At 39.2% G+C, this 25,150-nt stretch overlaps 1 protein-coding gene across 4 annotated transcripts in view; it reads right to left on the bottom strand.

The window, feature by feature from the left end:
• PTPRK (protein tyrosine phosphatase receptor type K) overlaps positions 1-25,150 on the bottom strand; it is a 414,786-nt gene that overhangs the window by 4,768 nt on the left and 384,868 nt on the right. For all 4 annotated transcript variants that reach the window (XM_080390374.1, XM_080390373.1, XM_080390376.1 and 1 more), the window contains 14 exons: positions 22,091-22,275; positions 20,242-20,329; positions 19,364-19,440; positions 16,717-16,753; positions 14,924-15,021; positions 14,089-14,205; positions 13,189-13,343; positions 11,976-12,111; positions 9,904-10,053; positions 9,179-9,352; positions 6,008-6,139; positions 5,656-5,781; positions 3,535-3,698; positions 2,108-2,243 (listed from right to left, as the gene is read on the bottom strand). In XM_080390374.1, the coding sequence (XP_080246500.1) occupies positions 2,108-2,243; positions 3,535-3,698; positions 5,656-5,781; positions 6,008-6,139; positions 9,179-9,352; positions 9,904-10,053; positions 11,976-12,111; positions 13,189-13,343; positions 14,089-14,205; positions 14,924-15,021; positions 16,717-16,753; positions 19,364-19,440; positions 20,242-20,329; positions 22,091-22,275 (1,775 nt within the window). The remainder of the gene's footprint in view (positions 1-2,107; positions 2,244-3,534; positions 3,699-5,655; positions 5,782-6,007; positions 6,140-9,178; positions 9,353-9,903; positions 10,054-11,975; positions 12,112-13,188; positions 13,344-14,088; positions 14,206-14,923; positions 15,022-16,716; positions 16,754-19,363; positions 19,441-20,241; positions 20,330-22,090; positions 22,276-25,150) is intronic.

Here is a 25,150-nt window from a genome sequence, read left to right as displayed (position 1 = left end):
TTCTTGCAGTGAAAGCACCTTGACTCTGATATAACATTTATATTTAAGTTAGCCGATACTGAGCAGTTAACTCGTGCCTGCTGCTTGGACAGCCAGCGAATGCCTCAGGAATACCGAGCTGTGACACAAAGCTGCTCTGGGCTCACAGCCCATTTGTACAGTCATGTCGATGCAATGTCCAAGAGATCAGATGCACATTTAAAAGAGACGTTAAAGCTCAAACTTCATCGTGGTTAGTATTTCTCCGTAACAAGGCTGCTGTTCAGAGCTGATACTGGGGGAGAAGGAGGAGGAAGGAGGAGAGGGCAAGAAGAGGAAACAACAAAACTAATTCAATCTCTATTGTCCTTGTGACCTAACAAAACAAATTTGCTTTTGTGATTTATTTTTGTTCACAAAGGAAGCCAGCGTGATCCATTAGCAGGAAGTGGTGGGGATATCTTAAAGGCTTTATTGCGCTGCTCATTTTTGTTATCTGATCATGTTGCTGAATGTAGGGCACATGACAGTGTTATATATTGGTTTTCCTGGTTTGTGCTCTAACTAACGACTCAACAGCTGCTGCTGTTCAAGAGTTCTGAATAAAAACCCACACAACAGAAACACAGAACTATGGAAATTCAGTAACTGCAGATTAAAGCTACAATGGAATTCAGGGGCATTTTGAAATGAAATGTAAGTTTACAGCCCATTTATCAGAAACACACACAATCTACCTTGGCCTCCCTTTACAGTGACACAAGTAATTTTCCATGTGATCTGACCTGTTTTCTTCACAGCAGTGAACTGAAATCCAGGCAGCAATTCAATATGCTGTGTCTCAGACGTCTATGGCACAGCAGACTGCAAAGTACTTGCGGCAAAACCAGCAATACATAGCCCTATGTCACTGCTGCTACAGGATGCTCTATCTATTAATATTTTAACCATCTTCCTAATTTATGTGGTCGCAAGGGATGGAAGCGAGGCACAATAATTAGGCAAATCATGCCACAGAAGCTCCTTGATCCTAAGCAAACACTGACACCTGGAAAAAAGGGCAATATGGGAAGAGGCAGCTACAGCCATTTTGCTCAATATGCAAGTTCACAAGGTCGGAAGCAATTTTCACTGTGCATACACTGCAAAACGTTTTTAATTTCAATTGGCATCCCTGATTTTTATGCTGTAGGCAGCCATCTGGCTGAAAAGTGACACTGGCTGCTGGCAGTGTGAGAGTCAAGTGGCAGAAACTCCCTAACAGTGTCTAACCTGCTTTCACATTCACCTACAGAAAGGAAAAAAAAATCCACTTGGGAGAATTTTTTTAAGGACTTCCCACAATATTCAGCTTTCATGACAGATCACTCAAATGGATATGCGCTCATACTGTACACATAAAGACTGACCAGAAGAGTGAAGGTTATTTTAAGTTCTGGCAATGTACATGCAAATATTTGGTCTTGTAGTTTTGCTAACTCAGGCTCATATAGTTCATATTAGTTTATTTTTTATATTGCTTTATTATTTAGGTTAACTGTTGGACTCAATGATCTTAATGTTTTTTTCCAACCCAAATGGTTCTATGATACTATGTGTTAATTTGCAACATACTAGATCCAAGTCTTTGATTTTTAAAGTTCTGAGGTATCATTTTGATTACTACAATTCTGAATAACAAACATTATCATTATTCAGTACAGCTTCCAAAGCAGCAGTTGTTATTAAGAAGCAAAATGTTCACATCTCCAGCTACTAATCTGGACTTCATAGCTTATTCCTACCAAGATCTGCCTTGCTCTGTAAAATTTCAGGATGGTTTGTGTGAACACAACCTGCTGCAACTTCTCTTCAAATAGATCAGGTTATTTTTGGAGTTTAAAGTGCATTCTGTTCACTCAGAACGTTTTCTGTGAAAAGCCACAGTACTACTACAAGAAAAGTAGCATAAAATGCTTAGCCTGGCCTCTCACAATGCTGATGTGTGTGACTCAAAAGTGTCCCTTTCCTCTTGTGGCACAACATCAGTTTGCTCTGTTTTGTGGGCTCAGGACTGAGAATGCAACTCACACAAGAGAGCCTCTGGCTCCCTGGTTGTTTGCAGTAGCCCCAAAGGGCTCATGCTTACCGGAGTTTCTACCATGTTGGGTTTACTGTTCCGCAAAGTCTTGACGGCGTGGAAAACATCCACCACGTTCTGCCTTTTCACCATCTCAACCACAATGCCGATGGCACAGAACATCCCGCTACGGCCACCGCCATTTCTGTGTGCAAGAAAAAGAGCTGGTTAAATGTCACTATGGTGTATGAGAGCATCCAAAATGTGTTTCTGTTCTTTCACTCTGTGAGCACGACTGATTCCCGAGTCCCACAGAGAGACCAGGCTTTAGCAATCTCCTTGCAGCTCCAGTGGGTTTGGTCTGAGATGTTTGCTGTTCCTGACCTTCCTCTCAATTACTTCTTTTGAATTCTGCCCTTACAGCCCACCACGCCACCCAGCTATGCTATAGCTTAATTTACATAGGCATTAGAAATAAAACCCTAAGTTCAATGGCAATTACAACATTAGAAATAAAAAAATAAGTTGAAATGCAAGTAAAACAATTTCCACTTAGTTCTGGAAAGAGACTGGAGTTATTCTACAGTATGAGGATTATCTAAGCCAGAGTAATGCCAAGGCATCACTGATTTGATATCTTGTTGACCTTTGGGGACACTTCTGAAGTATTTTAATCTTCATTTCAAAGAAATTAAGGCAGGCATTTCTTCTTATTAAGTGTAAATTAGGCAGAAGGTTCCATGGATAATGAGGAGGGGTGGGCAGAAAGGGGCCAAAAGTTAATCCTGAACATTTAAACAGAAGCTTTTTTAAAAAGTAAGGAGAAATTATAATTAAATATCTAAGTTTTAAATTTTATATTTAAATAAGGTAGGATAGAGGTTGGTCATTCTCTGCTTACGGAGACAAAGATGCTGCCTTTGCAAAACTCACAAACCAGCTCCAATTTAAATATCAGGCTCAGATAAGCAGCCAGCGGTCATTTATCAACAAGTTTTAGGATCATGTACTGTATCACAGAACTTTTATCTGATTTCCTATATCCATAGTTTTCAATCTAAAACATTCAAAATATAGTAGACCTTCTGGAAAAAAATGCAACACATGACATGCAAGAGATACATAGGAAATAATTATTTGGCAGCCAGCATAAAAGACTTCCTTACTGAAACCATACAGAAGAAATTGATCTGTACATATTTTCTACCTGAAAAACATGCTATTATGTACAGAGGGAGACAATACGCTGTATCACTGTAGTATCATGCCCAAAATGCTCGTTCCCATGGTACCTTGACGCAACAGAGACAAATCAGAAAGTTGACCAAAAGCCAACCCACAGTAGAAGTGGTACATTTTGTTTGTTTGGTTTTTATAAAAGAAGCAAGGACATGTGCAAAAGAATGTAGCTGTAAGAATGCTGCTTCAACTTAGAACAAGAGTTTATAAGCATTTATTTGAAATAACAACAATTTGACTTTCTCCCAGTTACTCACAGGCAATGGATGATGGTCCGGCCCTCCCCCTCTTCACATTCCTCTTGCCATTTTTCAACTTGGAGAATCAACTTCAAAAATGATCTCTTGGAAGCTGGCACATCTCTGTGAGAAGCCCAACCCAAATACTGGAACTGCTGCACCATCAGATAGCCCTCTTGTGGCTGAGGGAAACCAAAGAGCTTTAGGTAAATATGGCATCTTTACATCTTGGTTCAGAAAACCAAAATATAAAACTGACACAAACCCTAAGTGTTTATGTTATGGACAGATTCCAACATGTATATACATTCCACTGTAGGCTCACCATTAATTTGTATCACTTGAGCTCAAGGAAGGTGTCAAAAAAGGAAAAAAAGGGAGCTACATTGAAGACAACATCAGTTTATCAATCACTAAGGTAACCTATCCTGACTTCTAAATGGACAGATCCCCCAGATTCTATGTGTCAAGGGTTTTTATTCTTAACATCAACCATCAATTAAAAATATCACTGTTAAATTCTTAGACCTACAGAATGGAAGAGACATAGCTTTGGCTCCCATGCATAAACTGACCCCGTTATAAATAAACAAGTAATATTGGTGGACAAATATGACTATTTTCCTTGAAGTCTTCCCTTTTTGCCAGACTGATAATCATGAGAGCCTTGCTGCCAGTCTCTGAGTCTTCCATGTGCTAGATGCTACACAGGGAGAGCTTTGAATAGAATTAGACTGTCACAAGAAAGGCCTCAATATTTGGAAGAATGCTTCAGTTTCTTGGAATTGAAGTATTCAAAAAGGAGTAGGAATGTGGATTTTAGAAAAGGAAGAACAGAGCAGAGAGATATTCAGAAGCAAGACATAAAGGTGAAAAGGCATGGGAGGCAAAGAGAAGTAGAGAAGTAGAAAACCAAAACATTGTAAGAAAGGAGAAATGGAAAAAGTGAAAATAAGAAATTAGACACAACACTCCCCACACAACCCCCCCAAAAAAAGAGAGGAAGTCTTAAAATACAACAAAAAAAGCACACTATGGTTCAGTGTGCCTACATCTTAGCTTCCTGTAGTTACCAAACAAGGTATGAAGAGTTGAAAATGTTTTTCTTATCTCTGAATATAAGCAAAATAAGTTTGGATAAAATATTCGTCGTATGCAAACTGATCTTTCCACTTTGAAAAATGAAAATGTGACGACCAAAGGAAAAGAAAAAAAAAATAAATCTTCGTATGCTCAGTAATCCATTTTCCCCACAACTGTTCTTCAGCATTAATGAAAGTTAAACATACACTCCAAGTAGTACTTGGTGGCATGGAAGTACAGTATTGGATGAAAGATACAAAGTTGTAAGTAAAACAGGGGCTGCTGCTTAACTGTACATACAATGGTGGCACAAACATCTGTAACTCTTTAGACGCAGGCAACATAAATGATTTATAGGGGTGAGCTAAAGGAGGAAACACTGCATGGCAAACAGGGTTTGAGAAGATGCTGTGACCGTGTAAGACACTACAGAACAGCAAAATGACAAGATGGTGTAAAGTGTGAAAGAGCAGACAAGAGCTCAAGACTGCCACTGCTACTGAAGTTGAGAAAAAGATGATAAATGTAGGTTGAGGCACAGTGGTGCAGAGCCCTTCAGAGGCAGAGGAGCTTTTGGAGTTTTTTTTCATACCCCGCTTTGCAGGGTGCCATAATCCTCCTTTTACGTTGCGGTTCTTGCACCTTAAGCTAAGAAGGTGCTGGCTGCATAACCAGCCCCAGTGCTCCTGTTCCTGATTCACCACAGAAAATGTCTTACAGAAGCTATGAATTAAATACCTGTCACTATATGTTCCTTACAAGGATATTTCTTTCACTGTACACAGAGCAAACAGTGTACTTGTCATACATTTTCTACTCATCCGAGAGAACACCACAGAACAACAGCCATTCACCTTACTGCTCTCTGCTTAGTGTGTAGCTATAGAAAAGTACTAGAAATTAGTATTAGATACTGATGCCCGACTGCTTCTTTTCTAGGTAATATCTTAAGAACATTAGTTATTTTACCATTATTCCAAATTAAAACCCACAAGAGCCTAGAGAGCATTAGAAATGACATATTCTTCCATTATATATTGTTATGATAATGCTCACTCTTGTTAGATTGCATATCCTGAAAATTCGGTTTATGACATCGCAGTCCATTGAACACGACATGCATTCCACTTGGATGGGACCGTACCGCAGTATCCCTTCCTCAGGCCAGTATTGCGGGCAGCCCTGCACCAAAGCAAAACAGGTATAATTAAATGGTATGTTACAACTGGAGCCTTATTCCACTGCAGATCTCTCACCTAAACTTTACTGAGCAACTAGTGTTAATTAGTTGCTGTAAAGCAGAGAATAACTGTAAAGTCACGGCACTGCTCTACATTTTGATCATGTAGTGGATCCAGAGTGATTAAAGCATGCGATGGTATGTGGAAAACTCCAGCCCCAAACTAACCTGTGCCAAGTCGACTTCATTTAACATCACAAGAGAAGTACAGCCGTAGTCGTATACTAATCTCCAGAAATCTTTCACAGTGTTTGGTAAAGGATGTTGTGTGACAATAAAAGCTGCTGGCTGCCTGTAGCTCTGTAAACACAAACGATTTTATTAGCACTGGTAGAGGAAGTACTTAATAACTTGCACTCAAACACTGCAACAGAAAAAACCTTATAAATAAAACAAAGCTGTGACATCAATTGCACAAGATTTCACCAACGCTGTTGAAGTTAAAAATACATTATCATCTCCGGTAAGAACAAAGAGGTTACTCTGCTCACATCTACCTTCTGCTTTGTCACAGGCCAAGCCCTGTTTCAGTTCAGACATGCACGGGGCACTGAAGATGCTCTTCAGGACTCCATTGACCTGAGGCTCAAGCAACTCCGCTCCAGGCACAATGTCCCGGAGACCGAGCAGGAAGCCTTCTCCCTATGTTGCAGAGAGGGGAGCAGAGGTCTCAGGTCACCCCATCCACAGCAGGTTACACGTGAGCTCTGTAACTGAAGCTGGGACTATGTTCAATCCCAAATTCTTTTTCAGTGCCACGGCCACAAGGTCACCCATGGAACTGACCTTCAGGATTACTGGGGCCCATTTCTAGCTGAAAGGAGAAGTTAAACAGGAAAATAGTATTTCCTGTCATGGCAGGAGATTCCATTTTCTGTGTGCTGTGTTAGACACAACTGCACATAGGGATTTCCAGCCTTTAGGTTAGCTGAGATGCAACTAATAGCAGCGGGGCTAATTCCCTGCAGCACATATGTTATGAGCACCAAGCAGAAAAGAAGATATCAGAAGGTTGTTTTCAGCCAATTTGCAACTATGCACCGAAGAGTTCTGCGGTGAAGGAATACAGGTATGAACAGGCAAGGAAGCACCAACGGGTTCATCTGAGAAACATAGTAAGATGGTGAATATCCCTGTAGGTGGATGGGACTGTAAGTCACCAGTTTGAAGATGAAGTGCTAGGACTGCTGTATGCAATGCAGAGATCCCTGTGTTTAGCACCCATGCTGGTACCAAAAGCACTTTGGCTGTTTTTTATTGAATTAAGTAAATTATCCTAGGAGAAAGACCTGGTAGCACAGCTAAACCACTTTTGGTATGGAAACTTGCTTGTTTGAAGATTGATATGAGGGATCTTCATGTGCGATATATTGACATACCCTTGAAGAGCATAGTGCGAGGCCCAGGAGGAAAAAATACAATTCTTTTCACCCTTCTACTTGCTGTAAATTGTGAAGATAAAAAAAATGAATGTCTTGAGCATCAGTACTTGTTTGACAACAGATTAAGGTGGCTGACGAATTTTTAACCTATGTTTGCTATCCTTTTTTAATGTGGGAAGCAGCATATTGGGGTAGTAGTGGCTTGTGTCCTGCTTCCTAGATCTGCCCAGGAAGCGAAGAGTAACAACCAATATCGGTTCTTCCCTTGTATTTTTAAGAAATAAATCATGTACTAGTTTTGTACATGTTTCCTGACCCTCTTCCCCATGATTTCTGGTCTTTTCTGAGATGAGAGAATGTACTGAGTCTGAGATGATGAGGTTTTCAAAAAGAAGAGGCAGGAGACCCACTGTCACACTGGGAAGCAGACACCTTGTGGGAACACAGGGACAAGTACATTGTGGAAAGGGGAAAGTTTCCATTTCTGTTTTGTTATTGAAAGTCCCTTTCCTTGCCCAGCAGTGGGGTCCCCCTCTCTGAATAAATCGGTCTTAAAAATAAAACCAAAAAAAAAAACCCAGAAGAGAAAGGACAAGAAAAAGCTTTTATCCTCCAGTTTTAACGCTGTACTATCAGCCTTGGTACATGACTTCATTGTAGTATATTACTCTTTTTCTGCTGCTTTTTTCCTTTTATTACTACCGTTTCTGCCTTTCCTTACTTGCCTCTGACTGCTCATCCATTAATACATTGCTTGGTTCCTGTCGCTGCCTGCCACACGCTGCTACGCACTCAGAGCCCTCCTGCCACCCAGCCGTTCAGCCTGCGTCGTCTTCCTTCCTCCCCAAACCACGCTCCTCTGTGCAGCTGTGTTGGTTGGTCCACAGCACATCAAATTTATCCAGGTGCTTAATGTGATTTTAACTGCAATTCTAAACAATTTTAGTTGCTACCAAAATTCTGCTCACTGCTCTAATTTATCCATTCAGCCCCAGTGACTCCATAATAGATTGGTCTCACACAATGCTAGCCCTCTATTTTTCTGGCACAATAGCTAATTGTGAGATTAGGGACCGCATTTTGCTAGCAGTTCAAATGTTTCCTGCACTAGCTCAGGCAGAGCTCTGGGATGAATACATCATTCAGTCCTGATGATTTGTGCTGCTATTTGCCATTTTATTCCAGCATCTCTTCTTGACACTGCAGTTTCTGACAGTGCTTCATTTTTGAGGAAAGGAGATGGTCCTGAAAATCAGGCTATTTATTTAATTTAATTTAAATATTTACTGTAAAGGTGGCTTTAGGGGCCTAACTTTGGAAATGCTAATGGCAGGCACAGGCAGGTATATGACAGCACATATGATTAACTGCTTTATCAATCAGACACCTATAAGCAGGTTCACCTGTATTTTTCCCATTAATTCACCTTTTCCCCTGACAGTTTATCCGTCACTCAAACTTCAACTTTAAAGAGCTGCAACTCAAAATATGAACAAAAAAACCCCCAACTCTACCCCCAAATATGCCAAAGAAACATTTTTTTCCTTCATTCTTCCCCTGTCTCTCCTGCTTTGATATATGTAGGCTTTTTCATAAAATAGCAATAGTAACCTCATGCTCAAGTATGTAACATTCACTTCTCAGCAACGAGCAGACTTTTGAGATTCTGCTGAGATTTGGAGGACTGGAGACTAGAGCTTTACATAATGCTGTTGAAAAGGGGAGATTTCCAGTGGGTCCCACAAGGATGCAGAAGACTAAAGATAACAAACCTTCTGAACAAGCAACACAAGCTGGTGGGGTTTCTTACCCATTCGCTCCACCCTTCCTTGTTAGGACGGTTTTACTGGGCACTACACTAAGAAGGAATTACCCTTTCCTAAATCAGCAAGGGCTCTCTCTCATGTTACACAGTTTTTCATAGCACACTATGCAGACAAAGAAGATAGTCTCTTACGTCCATAAGAGCAGCATTGATGTAGTTGCTGCTCTCCCCATCAATAGTAATTAGGAAAGGCAGACATCTGTCAGGTGGCAGCATATCCATGAAGCGGTTCTTGTCATGGTTCCTTGGCAAGCAGGCTATGCTGCAGTCCTCTGCTTGCAGGCGAGGGGTCACAGAATTCAGGGTCTAAGGGAGAGAGGATGCTTGCTTTAGCACACTGAACTAACAAACAATGGACTCTAGATTCCCCACGTTTTCATTTAAAATATCGCAATATGGAAAAACATGAGACATTAGCGAGAAGACATTAGCAAATAAGAGCTCCTATCTATTTGATGGATGTGCTGAGTCTTTTCAAGGCGGGTTAAGCTGCAGGTGTAAAAGGAGCTCCATGTACCACTGAACAGATTCCACATGACACTATCCTCTCCAAAAGGAATAAAACAAAGAGGATACTTTGGACCTCTAAAGAGCTGTGCAAATGAAAACAAAACTCTCTGCAGTTCCCAGTTAGTGCTCTTTATTCCAAATATTTACTGCTATTTTATTCAAAGGATGATACTCCATACTTAAAACAACTTTGCAAAGGATGTAAACATGGATGCTTTATTTTGTGGACTAAAAGGGACCAAATGTTATAAATATGATATGAAAACCCTTTCTCTTCAATTAAATTAAATGTATCTAGAGGCAAAAACACTGTTGTCACATGAAGAGTTAGTAGGAACTGTGAATACCTGAAACTCATCTTTGAGATGTGAAGAGTTTGTCTGAGAGTCTATTCTAATCATATCAAAATAAGCAGCTTTGAATTCGCAGACAGGAATGGCAGTTTCTCCACACAGGCAAGCTTCTAGAATGGCATCATGAATAAAGATGTACTGCTCCTACCAAATTAGGCAAAGAAACAGAAATTATAGCCATTTAAAACCAGTTGATTTTTCCTTCTTTTAGGATAAACAGATCTCCTGCACACTGTAAGAGTCATTCAAGGTAGTGTCCATCAACCCATTAAGTAACACTTTAGTACAAACACAATCTTGTCCTAATTGGTATGCAGTTAACAAGGATGTTTAGTTCAGAACTAATTTAAATTCAGTAAAACTTAACAGAACAGGCATAGCAATTTATTTAATGGGAGGTTTTCAGTTGTGGTGCTCGAAGGTTTCTGTGTGTATGCCAGTGACTTGTTGGCTTTACTCATTTTGTTCTTTTAAAAATAGCTTTCAGTCTTACAATACTAGCAGAAAGTGTAAATTGCTTCAAGCACTATTAGTGTGATTAGCAATTATTTGGCACACTGCGTTTTCCTTACGCGTGTGCAAGCTAGTACACCAATTGTCTGATAGCTGGCTCCAGGCCAGTAATAAATTCAAGTGCGTCCCAACAGGAACAACATTTTTTCCTATTTTTTTTTTCCTTTGACTTGCCTTGAGATATCGTGAGCCCTAGACAATTGCATTACTATTTCAGTCAGGCCTCCTGTCAATTTTTACACAACGCCTATTATATTTACTCCAAGAGTAATAGATGTAAATTGTGTCTACACAGCAACTTGTGAGAACTGTGCCAGCCTCACCTAGCTATTGTGGATACCAATGAGGTTATTAACAGCACAAAATTTAACATGTGCCTGTAACAAGAGCACATGCCCAGGGACCATGGTCATATTCTGGCTTTACAGCCTGTGCCGCCTTACCCTCATAGCTATGGAGCTATTGCCACAGCTATGGAGCTATCGCCATCACTGTTGTCTAGATAAGCATCACAAGAACTTGCTGCAATTACAGCTTTATTTAGCTGCGTGAGTATGAACTCCTGAGAGATGATGAGAGGTAAGAGGCAAAAGTGCGACAAAGAGAAAGGAACTGCAGCAGGGGTGTTAATTCACATGCAAGAGCAAATTAAACTGGGATGGTTGAAGCAGTTGCACTGAAACGCTCTACCACAGGCACTTCCCAAAGGCCCCGTAGTTGATCAGGAACATTTATTTGTTCAATGGCCACAGGCTGCAGCATGGAATAAAACCTGCACCAAATTGCATTGATATGCCTGGCTGCCAGCTGCAGAGATTTCCACATGGTCACAGGTGAAATAACTTCTCAGGCAGATGTCCACATGGAGGACAGGAGAGAGGTCTGGCAAACCACTTCAGGTAACCTGTCTTAATATATATCAATAAACTATGTTTCTGTGGAAGCTCAATGACTCTCAGGTGGCAGAATGGGAGCTGTTCTAGCTTCATCACTAAGACAATAGTTTTACTGTGGAGTTGCTGAAGGCATGACAAAAGACAAAAAGGATAGAAAAAGGAAAAGGCTTGGTGATGAGGTTAATAAAGCAAATAAAAGCAGAGTTGAAAAGGGAGAGTGAAATGGACATAAAGTTCCACAGGTAAGTCAAATTATGGACAAAGTGATTTGAGACAATCTAAAACTAGTGGCAACTTGTTGAAATTCCAACTTCGGGTCCTTGGAATTGCTGATACCAGAGCTGGAGAGAGACATGCCAGACAGGCCTACTGTAAAAGTATTTTTTTTGCTCCTACCTAAAAAGGAGCACTTTTTAGGTGCTCCCTAAAAAATCACCTTCGCTTTCCTTTTGGTACAAAATTAGGTGAGCACTTGTTTGTGTGAAGAATGAAAGAGCTGGCAGGTTTGTTGCACCATCCTGGTTCTGGGCACTGTCTGCATTGAGCTATGCTCCCCAGTGGACATAACCCCTCAACAGGGCTTTTCGGAGTAACAGTGAAATTCTGACCTCGCACGTTTCAGAAAGCATCAGGTGCTTTGAAGGTAAACTTCCATACCTCTGTCTGTACCATGTTGATGCGACGGGACCGTAAGGCTTTGACACAGTTGTAGATATCCACAACACCTTCTCTTTCTGCCATATCTAACATGATATCAATCACAATATAACAACCTGTCCGTCCAGCACCAGCACTACAAAAAATTAGTGAATACTGTTAGGAATAGACTCAGACTTTCAAAACTCATTACTGACAGCATTTTTATAAAGTCACTCAGTTCTTTCATCACAACCATCATCTAATTTTTATCTTCTTTCCTCTTCGTAATGTCCTTTAAACCTTTCAATGTGCCCCAAACAACTTTTCCCCATCAGATCTGACCTACTAACAGCAAAAAACCCCAATAAATTTCTTTTCTCCTTTTATCACCCAGATCAATACTTCAAGTAAAACAGAAAAACTGAAATCTGGAGGAAGATTAAGCTTACGCACTTCAAAATAAGACAGATCTTGGGGTTTGTTTTTTTTTTTAATAAGATTAAAGATGTTTTTTAAGTGATATATTACAGTAAGAAACTGAAGCGTATGTTACCAGCCAAGCTTTAAGCTGGTTCAGGCAGCACATTCAACAGTATCCAGAAGAATCTTTCTTGATTTATTTAATTTTTAAATAAAGCTAGGGACAGGTTTTGCACAGTGAATTCTTAAAATCTGTAAAGGCCGAATATCTACAGAATACAATTAAACATTTGATGATGCTGAAAGGAAATTTTATTTTTTAAGGGACTGTGTCCCAACAACGCAAACCTTGCAAAACTTGCAGAGGAAAACCAACATTCTGTATTTACTTGCTTACTTTGATTTAAATTAATAATCTGAACAGATTTTCATAATTAATAATCTGAACAGACATTATATGCAACACCAAGCTGTCAAAGCAGCTGTAACTACACTTATTCTCGAATGCTGTCACAAAATTGTTGTAGGCTACCTAAAATGATAACTTGAAGTATCATATGATTTAGCTGGTGCTGCTCTTGCACGGAAAAGAAAATCTCTGCCTATTCTATTTAGGAAAAGTGCACTAGAATCTGGTTATTTCCAAACACTGCTGTAGACAGGCAAATTCTACCGCAGTGTGAATTAGGCAATTCAAAAAGGGAACAACAAAACCAAAACACTTCAAAGTGATGGATGTTTCACAAGAGACTACTGTAAATAATCACCTACATAGTTGTGGAAAAAAACAATCTACCTCTTTTGTACACACCTGCAATGGACAACAATAGGCCCTGCACTAGGAGGGTTGGATAATTTGACTCTCCGTATAAAGGAAAGCAGGCCTGTGGCATTGTAAGGAACTCCATGATCTGGCCAGCCAGTGAAATGAAACTGTTTAACTTCACGGATTTCGTTGTAGCCCCTCTGTAAAAGGAAAAAATAAATAACTTATGAAATTCAAAGTATTTCATAGACTAGATATTCTCTGAGTCAAATCATTATCACACTGATAGGATCTACATGCTGGTTTCATCATTTCACCAATTATTTAAAGCAATGAATGTACGAAGCTTAAAGATGTCATTCTGTTTTTTTTTCCCTTTTGAATTTTGTAAGTTTTACTTTTATCATTAAGTATGCTAGTTTTGCCTCTAATTTTTTTTCATAGTCTGAGATGCAATTTGCATCAACTTTCAGAAGTTTTGCCAATTAAGGCAATGGCCTGCTACATTTACAGGCAAGTATAATGATTTACTAGAAGACCACAACTGTATCGCATATATTGCATTCACAGACTTTATTCTTTAAGTGAGATTGACTCAGCGGCATTCAGGACGGAGTGAACAGAGATGAATGCCAGCCATGATTCATAATCCAGTGCTTGAGTCAGCTCAGAAGTGTGGCTACAGAGAAGAGGTGACCGAGAGGGGAGGGTAGCAGTCAATAACATTTCTGGGGAAATTCGAAATCCCACAGTGAGACACATGCTTGGGTAGTGCTGATGCAATGCATCACTCCCATGGTGAGGTAAGGCTGCCTACACACTGTGGACCTGCTAACCAGAAAGAGGCATTTGGTATTGTACAGCAACACGTGCAAGCACAGCCTCCTCCATACCCCTTGGTACCAGGGAATAGTGTTTTGCTGAGCCCTTTCAAAATGTACTCACCCTTCCGAGAGTGAAGGTCCTGACGACATACTCTGCAAGGGGTTCCATCTCTACACAAGTCACTTTGAAGTCCCCATAAACTTCTGTGTCATCGGGCCAGTACTTGTAACACTTGACCTAAATACAAAACGGAAATGCATTTTACACCAAAGGAAAATAAAAGCTTGAGGATACACTATTGCACGTACTGCATTACACCACATTTATTTCCAGAATGACCAGGCACTCGTGTGCCTTGTCATGGCTAATGGCTGTGCTGTCAAGTTAAGCGCTAGCTAAAAGGAGTTTTCACTGCTTTACACAGCTGTACTTAGAAGTCAAATTCATTTCTAAATGAGCATTTATATTTTTTTTAGTGCTGAGCTAGGAATACATTTCCACTTATGTTAAACTGGGATGCATTTCATATCAGCAATCAAACTGTTGCAAGTAATCCCAGACACTTTATATTTCTCCCTGAGGGATGTGTTACTGCTAAACTGTAAATAATTTGCTGATTTCTAGCCACCGATATAGAAGCATATTTGCTCACTAGTCCACTTACTCTGCTCATTTGAGTGACAATATAAAAATCTATTTTGCTGAAATATGAATTTTGGATTCAGACAATGTGTCACTACTCATGAAAGCGACACAGCACCAGTCTATTTCAGAAGTTAGCTTTGGTTTTATACAATACTGCGACTGCAACAATGTCTAGACTGTCCCCCTTCCCCTGCTCTCAGGATGCAGGGTTGTCCTTCAGCAAGACTCTTCTACATTCTGCTGATAGTGTGTCTTGGCAACAGGTTTTTTAGGTTTGTAGCTTTAAAATAAAATCAAACCAAAAACTTACTCTCCCAACTTCCACTAAATTTGTGACCATGACAACACAAGCTGATTGCTCCTGCCATATCATTCTCCAAAAGTCATACACAGTTTCATGAACTGGACCTGTAAGAAAAGATTCCAGGTAATGCTCTGCAAAAGAATAACAGTCAAAGCAAACACAAAAAATAAAATCCAGTGCTTTACAGAGCTGATACACACTTGCTTAAAGATGAAAGCTTCATGAAACCACATCATCATTCCATTATGCAAGTTTCCAGACTATTGTTATTGCTAACCAATGCCGAATCTTCTTAGTTTAACGGAATTGCCACTTGAAATAAATTAATAGCACGTGTTTCATGTAGCGAAATGCCAGATTGCTTGAAAACTACAAGGACACAGCAATGTGTGACTACATCTGTAGTCACATTTCTAGGTTTGTTTTACATTTGTTAAATATAATGCGTTGAGCTTGAGTTTCTTCAGATGTTCACCGAGGAGATGCCCACACTGGGGTGAAGCATCAGTCAGGAGGGCCGGTGGTACAGATCTGGCACACTTACCATCTAGCTCCCATCAAATTGCACAAGCATGAATAGGTGCTGAGCCATAAACTTCCCACTGAAGGACATTTAAACTAAACTACTTTTCTGTGAAGCAGACAAGAAGCACTTGTTTAAGCTTTGCCTCCTGCTCTTCTGCAGAGATAAGACACATTCCATTGAGTAACAGAGGCTTTTACCCTGTTACATTCATCTCAGAAACAGCTCCCTGACCATGGTCCAGCAGCAGCATAAATATTACTGTATATAACACACATCTGAAGACTCAACCATATTCCTTATGCTTGATCGAAGGCTGCATACAAAAGCAGCAATACATTTTTGTGTCCTTTACGCACTATTATGTGCAATGATTTACATAGTAAAACAGAAATAAAATACAAATGTGGACTTAACTGCCACAGAGAGACCTGTTTAGACAGCTCTTACACAAAAATAAAAAAAATGTGGACAGAAATTCGAGCATCCTGCTTTAAAACAAGCCTTTAGTTTGTCTTTCCTGTGTGCAGCTACAATCAACCAAGGGCACAAATAACTGGATGTTTCCAGCCAGCTGTCTGATTATACTCACAGATCAAATAATGACACATCTAAATCTAGTTATTTTTACTTTAATTCATGGCCTTTGATATTTCAGTGCAATCTTAGACTAATCTATTTGTTTTTCCTCAGTGAGGAGTTTTATCAGAAATACACAATGAATAATTTCCATAGAAATTCAATTTTTTCCTCTAACTCCCCTTTTTATTAGCAAGATGTTAGATGATAAAGATTTTCCTCACTTCTTCCTACAAAGAGGCTTTGTCCTTCTCTGGCCTTACTTTACCCAGATTTTCTCAGATAGCATTTAATTTATCATTACTATCTTCACTGTCTGCATCCCGGACTAAACCCTAACAATACTCTAACATATTGTAATATGGAAAGAAAAATGCCTCAAGGCAGCTTGAAACTGTTCTCTTCTCTGTCCACACGCCACTTTTCTCTATTCATCTTCATAACTGGAAATCATGGTAGTAGCTTCTGTCTTTTTCAGCTGAATTTATCACTGAAAGAATTGCTCAATAGCTAATCAACATGACAAATTAGTGCTATTTTTGAATTTATTCACATTCCACCTGAACATGCTATGTTAATTTACCATAACACAAGATGACAACTCACAATATTGGATATGCTTTATTTTCATCTACTTCCATTTTACCAAAACACTGCTGGACACTACCGAGAATACTTCACGCTGGCAGATTCTTACCTTGGGTTGCGATGTAGTGACTTGGTCTCTGATATCCCTAAAACAGCAATGTAAGTTGGTTTGAGTACCATATTACTAACAGAAAGGGGAAAATACAAGCATAACGGTACTACAGAATTCTTATCTCTAGACAAAATGTTTAGAACAAACCAATATTTAAGAGCAGCATGAAGCTCAAAACCTAAAAAACCAGTTAATACTGAAAAGGTTTGAATGATAACAGATAAAATGGAAATAAGAACATCTGACTTGAACAGACATTGCAGTGTACCGGGAAGGAGTATTCTAGAGGGGTCCCTTGGGCCTAAAAATTAGTTCTCTATTGATATTCTCTCCCCAGCCAAATACATTATTTGAGATTTTGTAAAACTTGTCTTTGCCACCAAATTATCTCAATAGTTCATCTGTGTTCCCAGCTTATTTGATATGGAAAAGTACACACCTTTTGTTTTCTTCTAAACAGAGCAATTGCAAGGCACAAAGAGGTATGTACTCGAGCCATAACTAACGGGAACAGAGCTGGACACTGCGGTGTGCGTACAGAATCGAGGTCCTACCGCAGTGGATTCTTCTGAAAATATTTTGCGCTACTGCACAAAGTGCACATCAGTTATACTGGACATGATGCACAGAAGTATATACACATACATATATAGATAGATTACTCTACACAACTAAACCTTTCCAGTTAGTTGGGTCTCTAGTAGTGCTACCGGTACTGTACAGCATTAATCGTCTGCATGCAAACTACAAGACACAAAGCTGCTGCCCTTGAGGAAATAATTCAGAATATATTTTGACCAGTGCCAGCAACATTAGCTACAAAGAGGAAGGAAACTTGAGTATTGCTGGTGGGAAGACAATACAGAATTCAACAATGTGCAAATAGTAAAGAAATAACTCCAATTATTTTCTAGGTTACAGTTTTATTAGGCCACTTGATTCAAGTATCATATTACAGGGGAGCACAAGTCCTTGGATTCCTGGTATTCACAGGGTGCTATTAAAGTGAAGGATTTCGATGTACCCAAGGAGTTTACATCCTTTTCCACAGCCTGCTTCATTATCCTGTCTAGAGTGAGAGCACCTTCCTCTGGGGCTTATGAAAAAAACTTCTGAGTATCTCACTCTTGGCTTTACAAGAGACCAAAATTGTATCAGATGGCTCAAAAATTTCTCCTGGAGTCCTTAATATCAAGTCCCAGCTTCAAATTATGAAAGTGGAACCTGTGCTACACTGTTTTAAACTCAGTAATGCTTTCCAGAAGAAGGTAAAAGTGTCACTTTAAAATTGCAAAGTGCCAGTTTTAACTTGTAGCTTTCCTGTCTGGTTATAATGAGATTAAATTCACTCCTAAGTAAGAGAAACAACATCCTCAAGGAACTGGAATTATTACAAATCTGGGAGAGTTTTCTTTTTTAAGCCCCCAGGCAAAGTATCACAGGCCTAACACTTCACAGAGATGGCCATGTTAAAATATCAAAATAAAAAGACAGCAATATACCTGGAGCTAAATCCTTATATCCTGGAAAGTTGAGAGGGTCTTAAATAATTTAACAACTAACAGTGGACAGGAAAAATTAGTAAGGTGTAATTATAAGGAAAGGTAACCAAAGCCATGTATTTTAGAAATGCTTGTACTGGCTATTCCAGTATCTTTTCGAATTACTTTGAATACAACAATTTATTTATTTCTACGGTGTTAATTAGGTAAAAGTTGTATTTTGTTAATCAAAACACCTGGCAGAATTTGATATAAACAGGAAATCTGAACAAGTTTTTTTAAGTTTATAATTTAATTTCTATTTTAATCAAAGTCTGGAGTTTCAAACTTTAGAGGCTTTCTGCAGTAATGAGGAAATTTCTACTAAATTAAAATATTTTTATCTATCTATATACGTGTATATACTTTGTAATACCTAAATTAGCACCTGAAGAGAAACGTCAGCTGAATATTGTTTGTCTAAATCATTGTTAAAAACAAACACCACCCCCCTGGCCAAAGGCCATCATCCTTCCCTTTTTGCCAAACATATATTAAGACTACTTCACAGGTACATTTTCAGACAACTACAGTACAGCACACTATCCAGCTTCTCACATATAAATGAGAAGGGGAAAAGAAAAGCTAGTGGCCAAAATCATCATAAAAAAAAAAAGCAACCAGCAAATTCTCTTTAACAGACAAGTTCACCTGAGGTATGTAACAATACCTAATAATATTCAGAGCTATGTTAAAAGGCTAAATTATTTTTTCAAAACAGATACAAAAATATTCACACAAAAGGAAATTTTTAAAGGAACAGATGAGATAAATTAGATGAGGCATGCATAGTTATCAACTGATAAAAATAGAAGAGGAAATTAATTAATTACAATATCTATATTACATATTTACAATAGGATGCTGTTATTCACATATAGTGGTACTTACATCCCTGTACAGCCAAATCTACAGCCCAAACCAAAGTCAGATGTGAAAGAAAGCACAACAATGTCAGTGAGTACTAGGACGTAGAACAAGGAAAGTGTACATTTTGTTCTTAATAAAAGAAAGCTTTCAATAACTTTGTAGGCATAACATGCAATAGTTTCACATAGAGAAGCTGGTAAATTGAGAGGGAGAAAGCTGTGCAATCCACTCACATCTATGTAGTTGGCATTAATGTAATCTGAAGATGGGTCATCTTCAACAGGTTGCAAAATCACCCTGGAGTGGTCATCTGTAAAAACCAAGTGGTTACGGTGCCTTTTTGAAGTGTGATTTTAAGTAAGATTTTATGGTAAGTCATCTAGAAAAGCAAAATCAGCTGGCACAAGCACCTCACCATTTACAACCCTTAAATAGTAAGCGTTTACACAGAATTACAAAGAACCAGTTTGTCTGAGGTCTCCAATTACTTCAAAAACATTCACTAAACTTAAGTTACCTGAAAGGTATCACACTGTTACACATGGTTAAAAAGACACAAAGAAACCAGGTTACTTGCTCAAAGTCCCTTTTAACATCAGCTCCACTGATGGTAATCTAGAAAAACAAAAATCCTGATTACTGTTTCCTTATTTCTGACCCAGCCTGCATAAGTTCATACTGAGACAATAAGAAAACCAAGGAAGTCACAACACAGGGGTTAACAATGCACTTGGGATTTGATGAAGAGGTAACTCTACACGCTCAGGGACTTCTCCGGTAGCTTCATTCCTGCGTGTTCAATTGCATTTGTAAAACAGTAACAAATTGCGAATTACAGAATTAACATCCAAATGAGTGCTAGCTTGTCGCTGTTAACATGCTTACCACAGCTTGCACAACAGAGATGCAAATGTGAAATTCAGTCTGAGTTATAAAAGGAAGAAAGTTGAACTGTGAAGGACAAAAACATGCTGGAAAAGGCACTGTCCTCCTCGTCCGCTTGGGGTATTAAGCAGCTACGCCACTGGAGACTTGTAAAGAAAGAGAGAACACGGCACAAGTAACACATGACTACAGCTATATCGCTCAAACCAAGCACACCGATACTCACATGCTATAATGTTTCCATAGCGGTTCTTTGTTCTGTTTTGATCCTTCTTAGCGACATCCCAAGAAGCTGACTGCCCCTCAAAGAAACTCTATAAATAAAAATGTTCCGAAAGAAAACATTCTGACCATTAATTTATCTCCAAAAATAACAGTTTAAAAGAACTGCCCTACCATAAAGTCAGCTCAGCTTTGCTCGTCCACTCTGGTCACCCAGGCGGGACCATGGTGCAGAAACGTATCTAGAGAAGAAGGGAGGCCCTCTCCCTCTGACTGCTACAGGTCAAATGGGCATGTCACTGAGGGACTCCAGAGGGATTTCAAATCCTGGAAACGCTGGAAGGCTAAACTTGCTTAGACATACTTGCTATGGAGGAACAACAGTAAGCTGTGAAAGCACAGGGAGACCGACCACCTTTCTTACAAGGCACCATAATATACAGCCTGCTTACTACAGCATTACATTGCTTTCCTCATATTGCTTAGTAAAATGGCTTTTCTTCCTACAGAACCCTCAGGAAGCCTACTCTGCCAATGTTTATTGTTAATGTTAGTTTTCCTCATATCCCTCCCTCTGGCCACTAGCAAAATTATTCTACGTTTTTAAACCCTTCTTAAGAGTTTGAAGTCTCAGAAGTGATAGAAGCAGCTTTTATTCCTCCTCGGCTTTTTCTTCATTGCCCGTAGATACTGTACAGCTGTTGCATGTCTATGCTATTCTTTCCTTCCAGATGCTCTCTTATCCTGATCTGGGTAAGTTACCTCCAGAAAGTACACAGTAGCCATGGAAACAAAACTTTAACGTACATTCAGAAGCCCAAGCCCGGGCAAAGATGTCGTATATGGTAATAGAAGCAGCAGCAAGCAGGAAAGCACCTGATGTGGCACCAGGGACCACCCTCCCCCCAGCACTGGTTGACACTTGGGCTCAGCCCTGAAGTTAGGCAGAGCATAACAAAGCGTATTTAAGTAAAAGAGAGGAAAAGAGAATATTCTTTTAAAAACCACACATTTATTTATTCCAGTGATTATGTTACAGTAGAGACAGCTGCAGAAAGGAGAGAAGGTTGAAAACTGAGTCAGAAGAAATTACTTACTCAGAGAAAACTCATTTTAAACCTAGCTGTATTGCAAGTGACCTTGCCATTACCATTCCCATCTTTACTGTGTGTCCTGCCTGATACTCTAATCCCAAAGAATCACAACAGATTCAGAGATCAGAAGCAAAATGAATCTGTACTCATCTTCTACATCCCGTGCAGGGAATTTTTTGCTTCATTTTAACATTAAAGTTGTAAGTAGACATGCTCAGGCAGGTCTAATTAGAACTTCCAAGATGTTACTGCCCTCAGCATGTTTTCACTACTTCTTAGCTGGAGTTTAGTCCCAGTATTGTCCTACTGGGATGCTATAATAAATCATGAGAGTGCTTCCAGTCAGTGCTTTGCGCAAAACCAGCCAGGTTAAATCTTTAACCTAATCCAGGATATCTGCACTGAAGGTGGCTCAGAAAGCTCACATAACTAATTACAGCATTTCAACTAAAAAGCAGCAATAAAAGGGTGGCAACTTCTTACAATATGTTGAAAAAATTCAGCAGGGCACATGTTCTTATACCCTTGGGAACATACGTAGTTCTTTCTCCAGGCATTTGTAAAGGCTCAGACCATTAGACTACTTCACTATTTCACTTTTGGGTTACATGCATAGGAATCTTATGCCTGCTTATTTTTCTCTGTTTTTCACTTAAACCCATGACATTTAGTTGCATTCTTTTGCAATGCAATGCAAACAAAAGGATGCCCCTTTCAAAGGGATTTTTCCTAGCAAAAATCCACCACTGAAGATCTCACCTCATACTCCTCTTTAAATCCATAGCTGTCAGAGGTCTTCATTAGGTTAATATGCTGCAGGAGATCAGCCACCCTGATGGCAGGGTGCAGCTGCCCAGTCTGGTATGGGGATTCTGTGCCTTCGCAGAGGTAACGAGGGACATCCAGGAGCCGGCTGGACTCTGCTGTTGCACTGTGGTTTTCATCTGCATTCACAAGAAATCAATGCGTTAGGTACCTGCAGAGCAATAACACCTGCTGCTACACATATCACCATCTATTTTCAATGTCTTCCTTCAAAAACATGTCTAATTTCTGAGAATACAGAGCACTTACTCTCAAGCACATAAATACTGTGAAGTACATAAAGGAATTTAACTGCAAACACATACAAAAGTTTGCAATCCTTCATCCCGCAATAAAGATGTCTGAAGGGCATTTTATTTGAAGCTACAAAACTTTATGACGTTAATGTACATGGGAACTCCAGCCTCTATCACCTAAAGTAACTCTTTTAATAGCTAATATGTATCAACAGCAATACTACACCTTAAACAATAAATTAGAATAACTCTGTAGTGGTATCAGCACATCATTTGTCTGAAGCCAACAAACAGTAAATTGAGATCCCAGTAAAAAAGAGAAGCAATTGCGTTACTGCTTCAGAACACCACCTCCATTTAGGAAGACGAATCAGCACTTCAGAGTGGTCATTTTAACCCAGGTATTTTAGTAGAGAAATGAAAATGTTGAGTGTGCTGATTTCAGCTGCAGTTTTTGCTCTGTATAAACAAAGAAGTATCTACTAATGCCCTATGCTACACCAATCCTGTTATCAAAACCAAATGTCAAAACTGCATGAAGTGATTACATTTTGTCAATCCTTTCTGTGAAACAGTGTTTGTTTGTGTTGGGTTTTTGTTTTTTTTTTTTTTTTTTTTTTTTTTTTTTTTTTTTTTTGGTGGGGGTGTTGTTTGTTTGTTTAAATTAGCAATCAGCAGTTCAAATGAATTTAAAGAGATAAAAAAAAATTCTAATTGAAGCCTTTTTGGAAAGTACCTACTGAAATTAGAATTGGATAGCTGACCCCTCCTACGCTTCTTTGAAATCAGCCTACCATCTTCCTTGCAAAGGATTCAGATTAGGAAGTAAAACACTCTAGGAAAAAAATGAACACCTCAAGGTTGTGTTTTCTACAGTTCGCCAAATGCAAACCCCATTAATGCTTTCTGAAATGAGATCTCCTAGTAAAGACTAGGAGTAAAGACTCTTTAAGCTGTCACACAAGTTGCTAATTTCAGTACATGCATGCCTCACTAAACTGCTTAATAATGTGAGTGGCATGCAGCAGTCACTTTTTATTGTAGTGTAACCCATATTAAAACATACACATTCTAAACTACTTCAGGATTTGCAGTTCTCCCCATTCCTCGCAGAATACTTACCAGTAATAGGCACTTTAACCCATTGAAGCAGCAAAAAACAATGAGTGAACAGAACATAAGAAATTTATTTCAGGACTATATTAGAAAATGACTAAAAGAAAATGTCATTAAAAATTGTTAAAGCTTCACAATAGGTAACAATGAAAACCATTTTAAAAATATAAGGGCCACATTATTATGCCATCACTGAAATGACAGGGAGTTGAGAAAAACAAAATTGTCATACTAACTTAGTGCTAATGTACACAGAATGGAAAGTAGCATTAATAACCTATACAGGAAGAAAAAGGAACCTGGTACAGCTACAAATAAGAGCTTCATATAAATAACATGTTCTACAATGTAGTGCCCATAAAATTTTGTTCATCTCTAAATAAAACAGAGGAAAACTGTTTGGTGATGCTGGGCCAAGTGAGAGCTATGTGGAGATAGAGTAGGCTGAATGGTCTAGTTCCAATGGAACAAGATTGCAGGTGGGTACCCAACCCCTTCTCTGTGGTGTGTCCAAAAGCTCATCTACTTCTCTCCACTATTTCAGTCCATGCCATGAAAAATATTACTTCTTCCAACTAGCATTGTTTTGCTTATTCCAGGAGACTGTCATGCCCAAAACACCATTACCAGTAGATGGAAATGCAGACAGGAACTATTAAAATGTTCTTCAATTAATTCCTTGCCCTTGCTGTGCACAGCTGCCTGTATCTGCGTCTGCCACAATGTAGTGGCAACACACTGACCTTTGGAATATGCTTATAGCCTGAACGAGCTATTAGGAACAGCTTGACAAGTATCACCAGATAGTATCTCTGTAGCTTGTAAGTGCCTGAAATGAAGCTAAAAGAGACAAGATCTTAGAAGAACTTCAGGAAAAGATCCATTTTTTATAAATCCATTGATTTACTTTCAGTAAGTATTCAGAATTACTGAGTCTAACCCTTTGCTCTTTCAGAGTCATCTATTCCACCACCCCTCAAACTTCTTAAACCACCTGGTTAGGCTTCCTTGGACCCAAAGTGGAAGGCTCCAGCATTTAACTGCTCTGAGGGTTATAAACTTTCTAAGACACTACTGTAGTCAAGAGAATGGCATTTGCAACATTATCAAAAGGAAATGGGCAGAAAATGACTTGATAAATCTCTTACATGCTGAGTATACCCAGCCTGACAAAGACCAAAGACTACTCACAAATAGCAATTTGCTGTCGGTCTCAGAGGACGCTTTACATGAAGATCTGCAAAGACTCCTCCTGGGTATATTTTTATCAATATTTTTACCCACAGCTCGCACAGTGGGATAGAAAATGCCCTGACAGTACAGGCAGAGGGCACTGAGTGGTAAAGCCCCACACACACTTCACAAGTACAGGATCAGATTTCAGGGAGACAATGCAAAACTCAACAAGGTGAATTAAACAGTGAATGCAACATACTGTATGTAGGAAAGGGAAGTCAAATACATAACTACAAAATGGAGTAATGGACTGAGTAATGATAACTGGGATTTTAGCGGGTAACTCAATACAAATCAGCAATATGAGCGCAATAAAAAGGACAAAATACAGTTCAGGTAGCAGGAACGCTACAAGTAGGGCATGGAGGTACCTATTCCATTCATCTCAGCATTGAAACGACTTCTA

The sequence above is a fragment of the Falco punctatus genome (assembly GCF_963210335.1).
Source record: "Falco punctatus genome assembly, chromosome: 5".
Taxonomy (NCBI): Eukaryota; Metazoa; Chordata; class Aves; order Falconiformes; family Falconidae; genus Falco; species Falco punctatus.
This window is presented reverse-complemented; position numbering and strand designations above follow the sequence as displayed.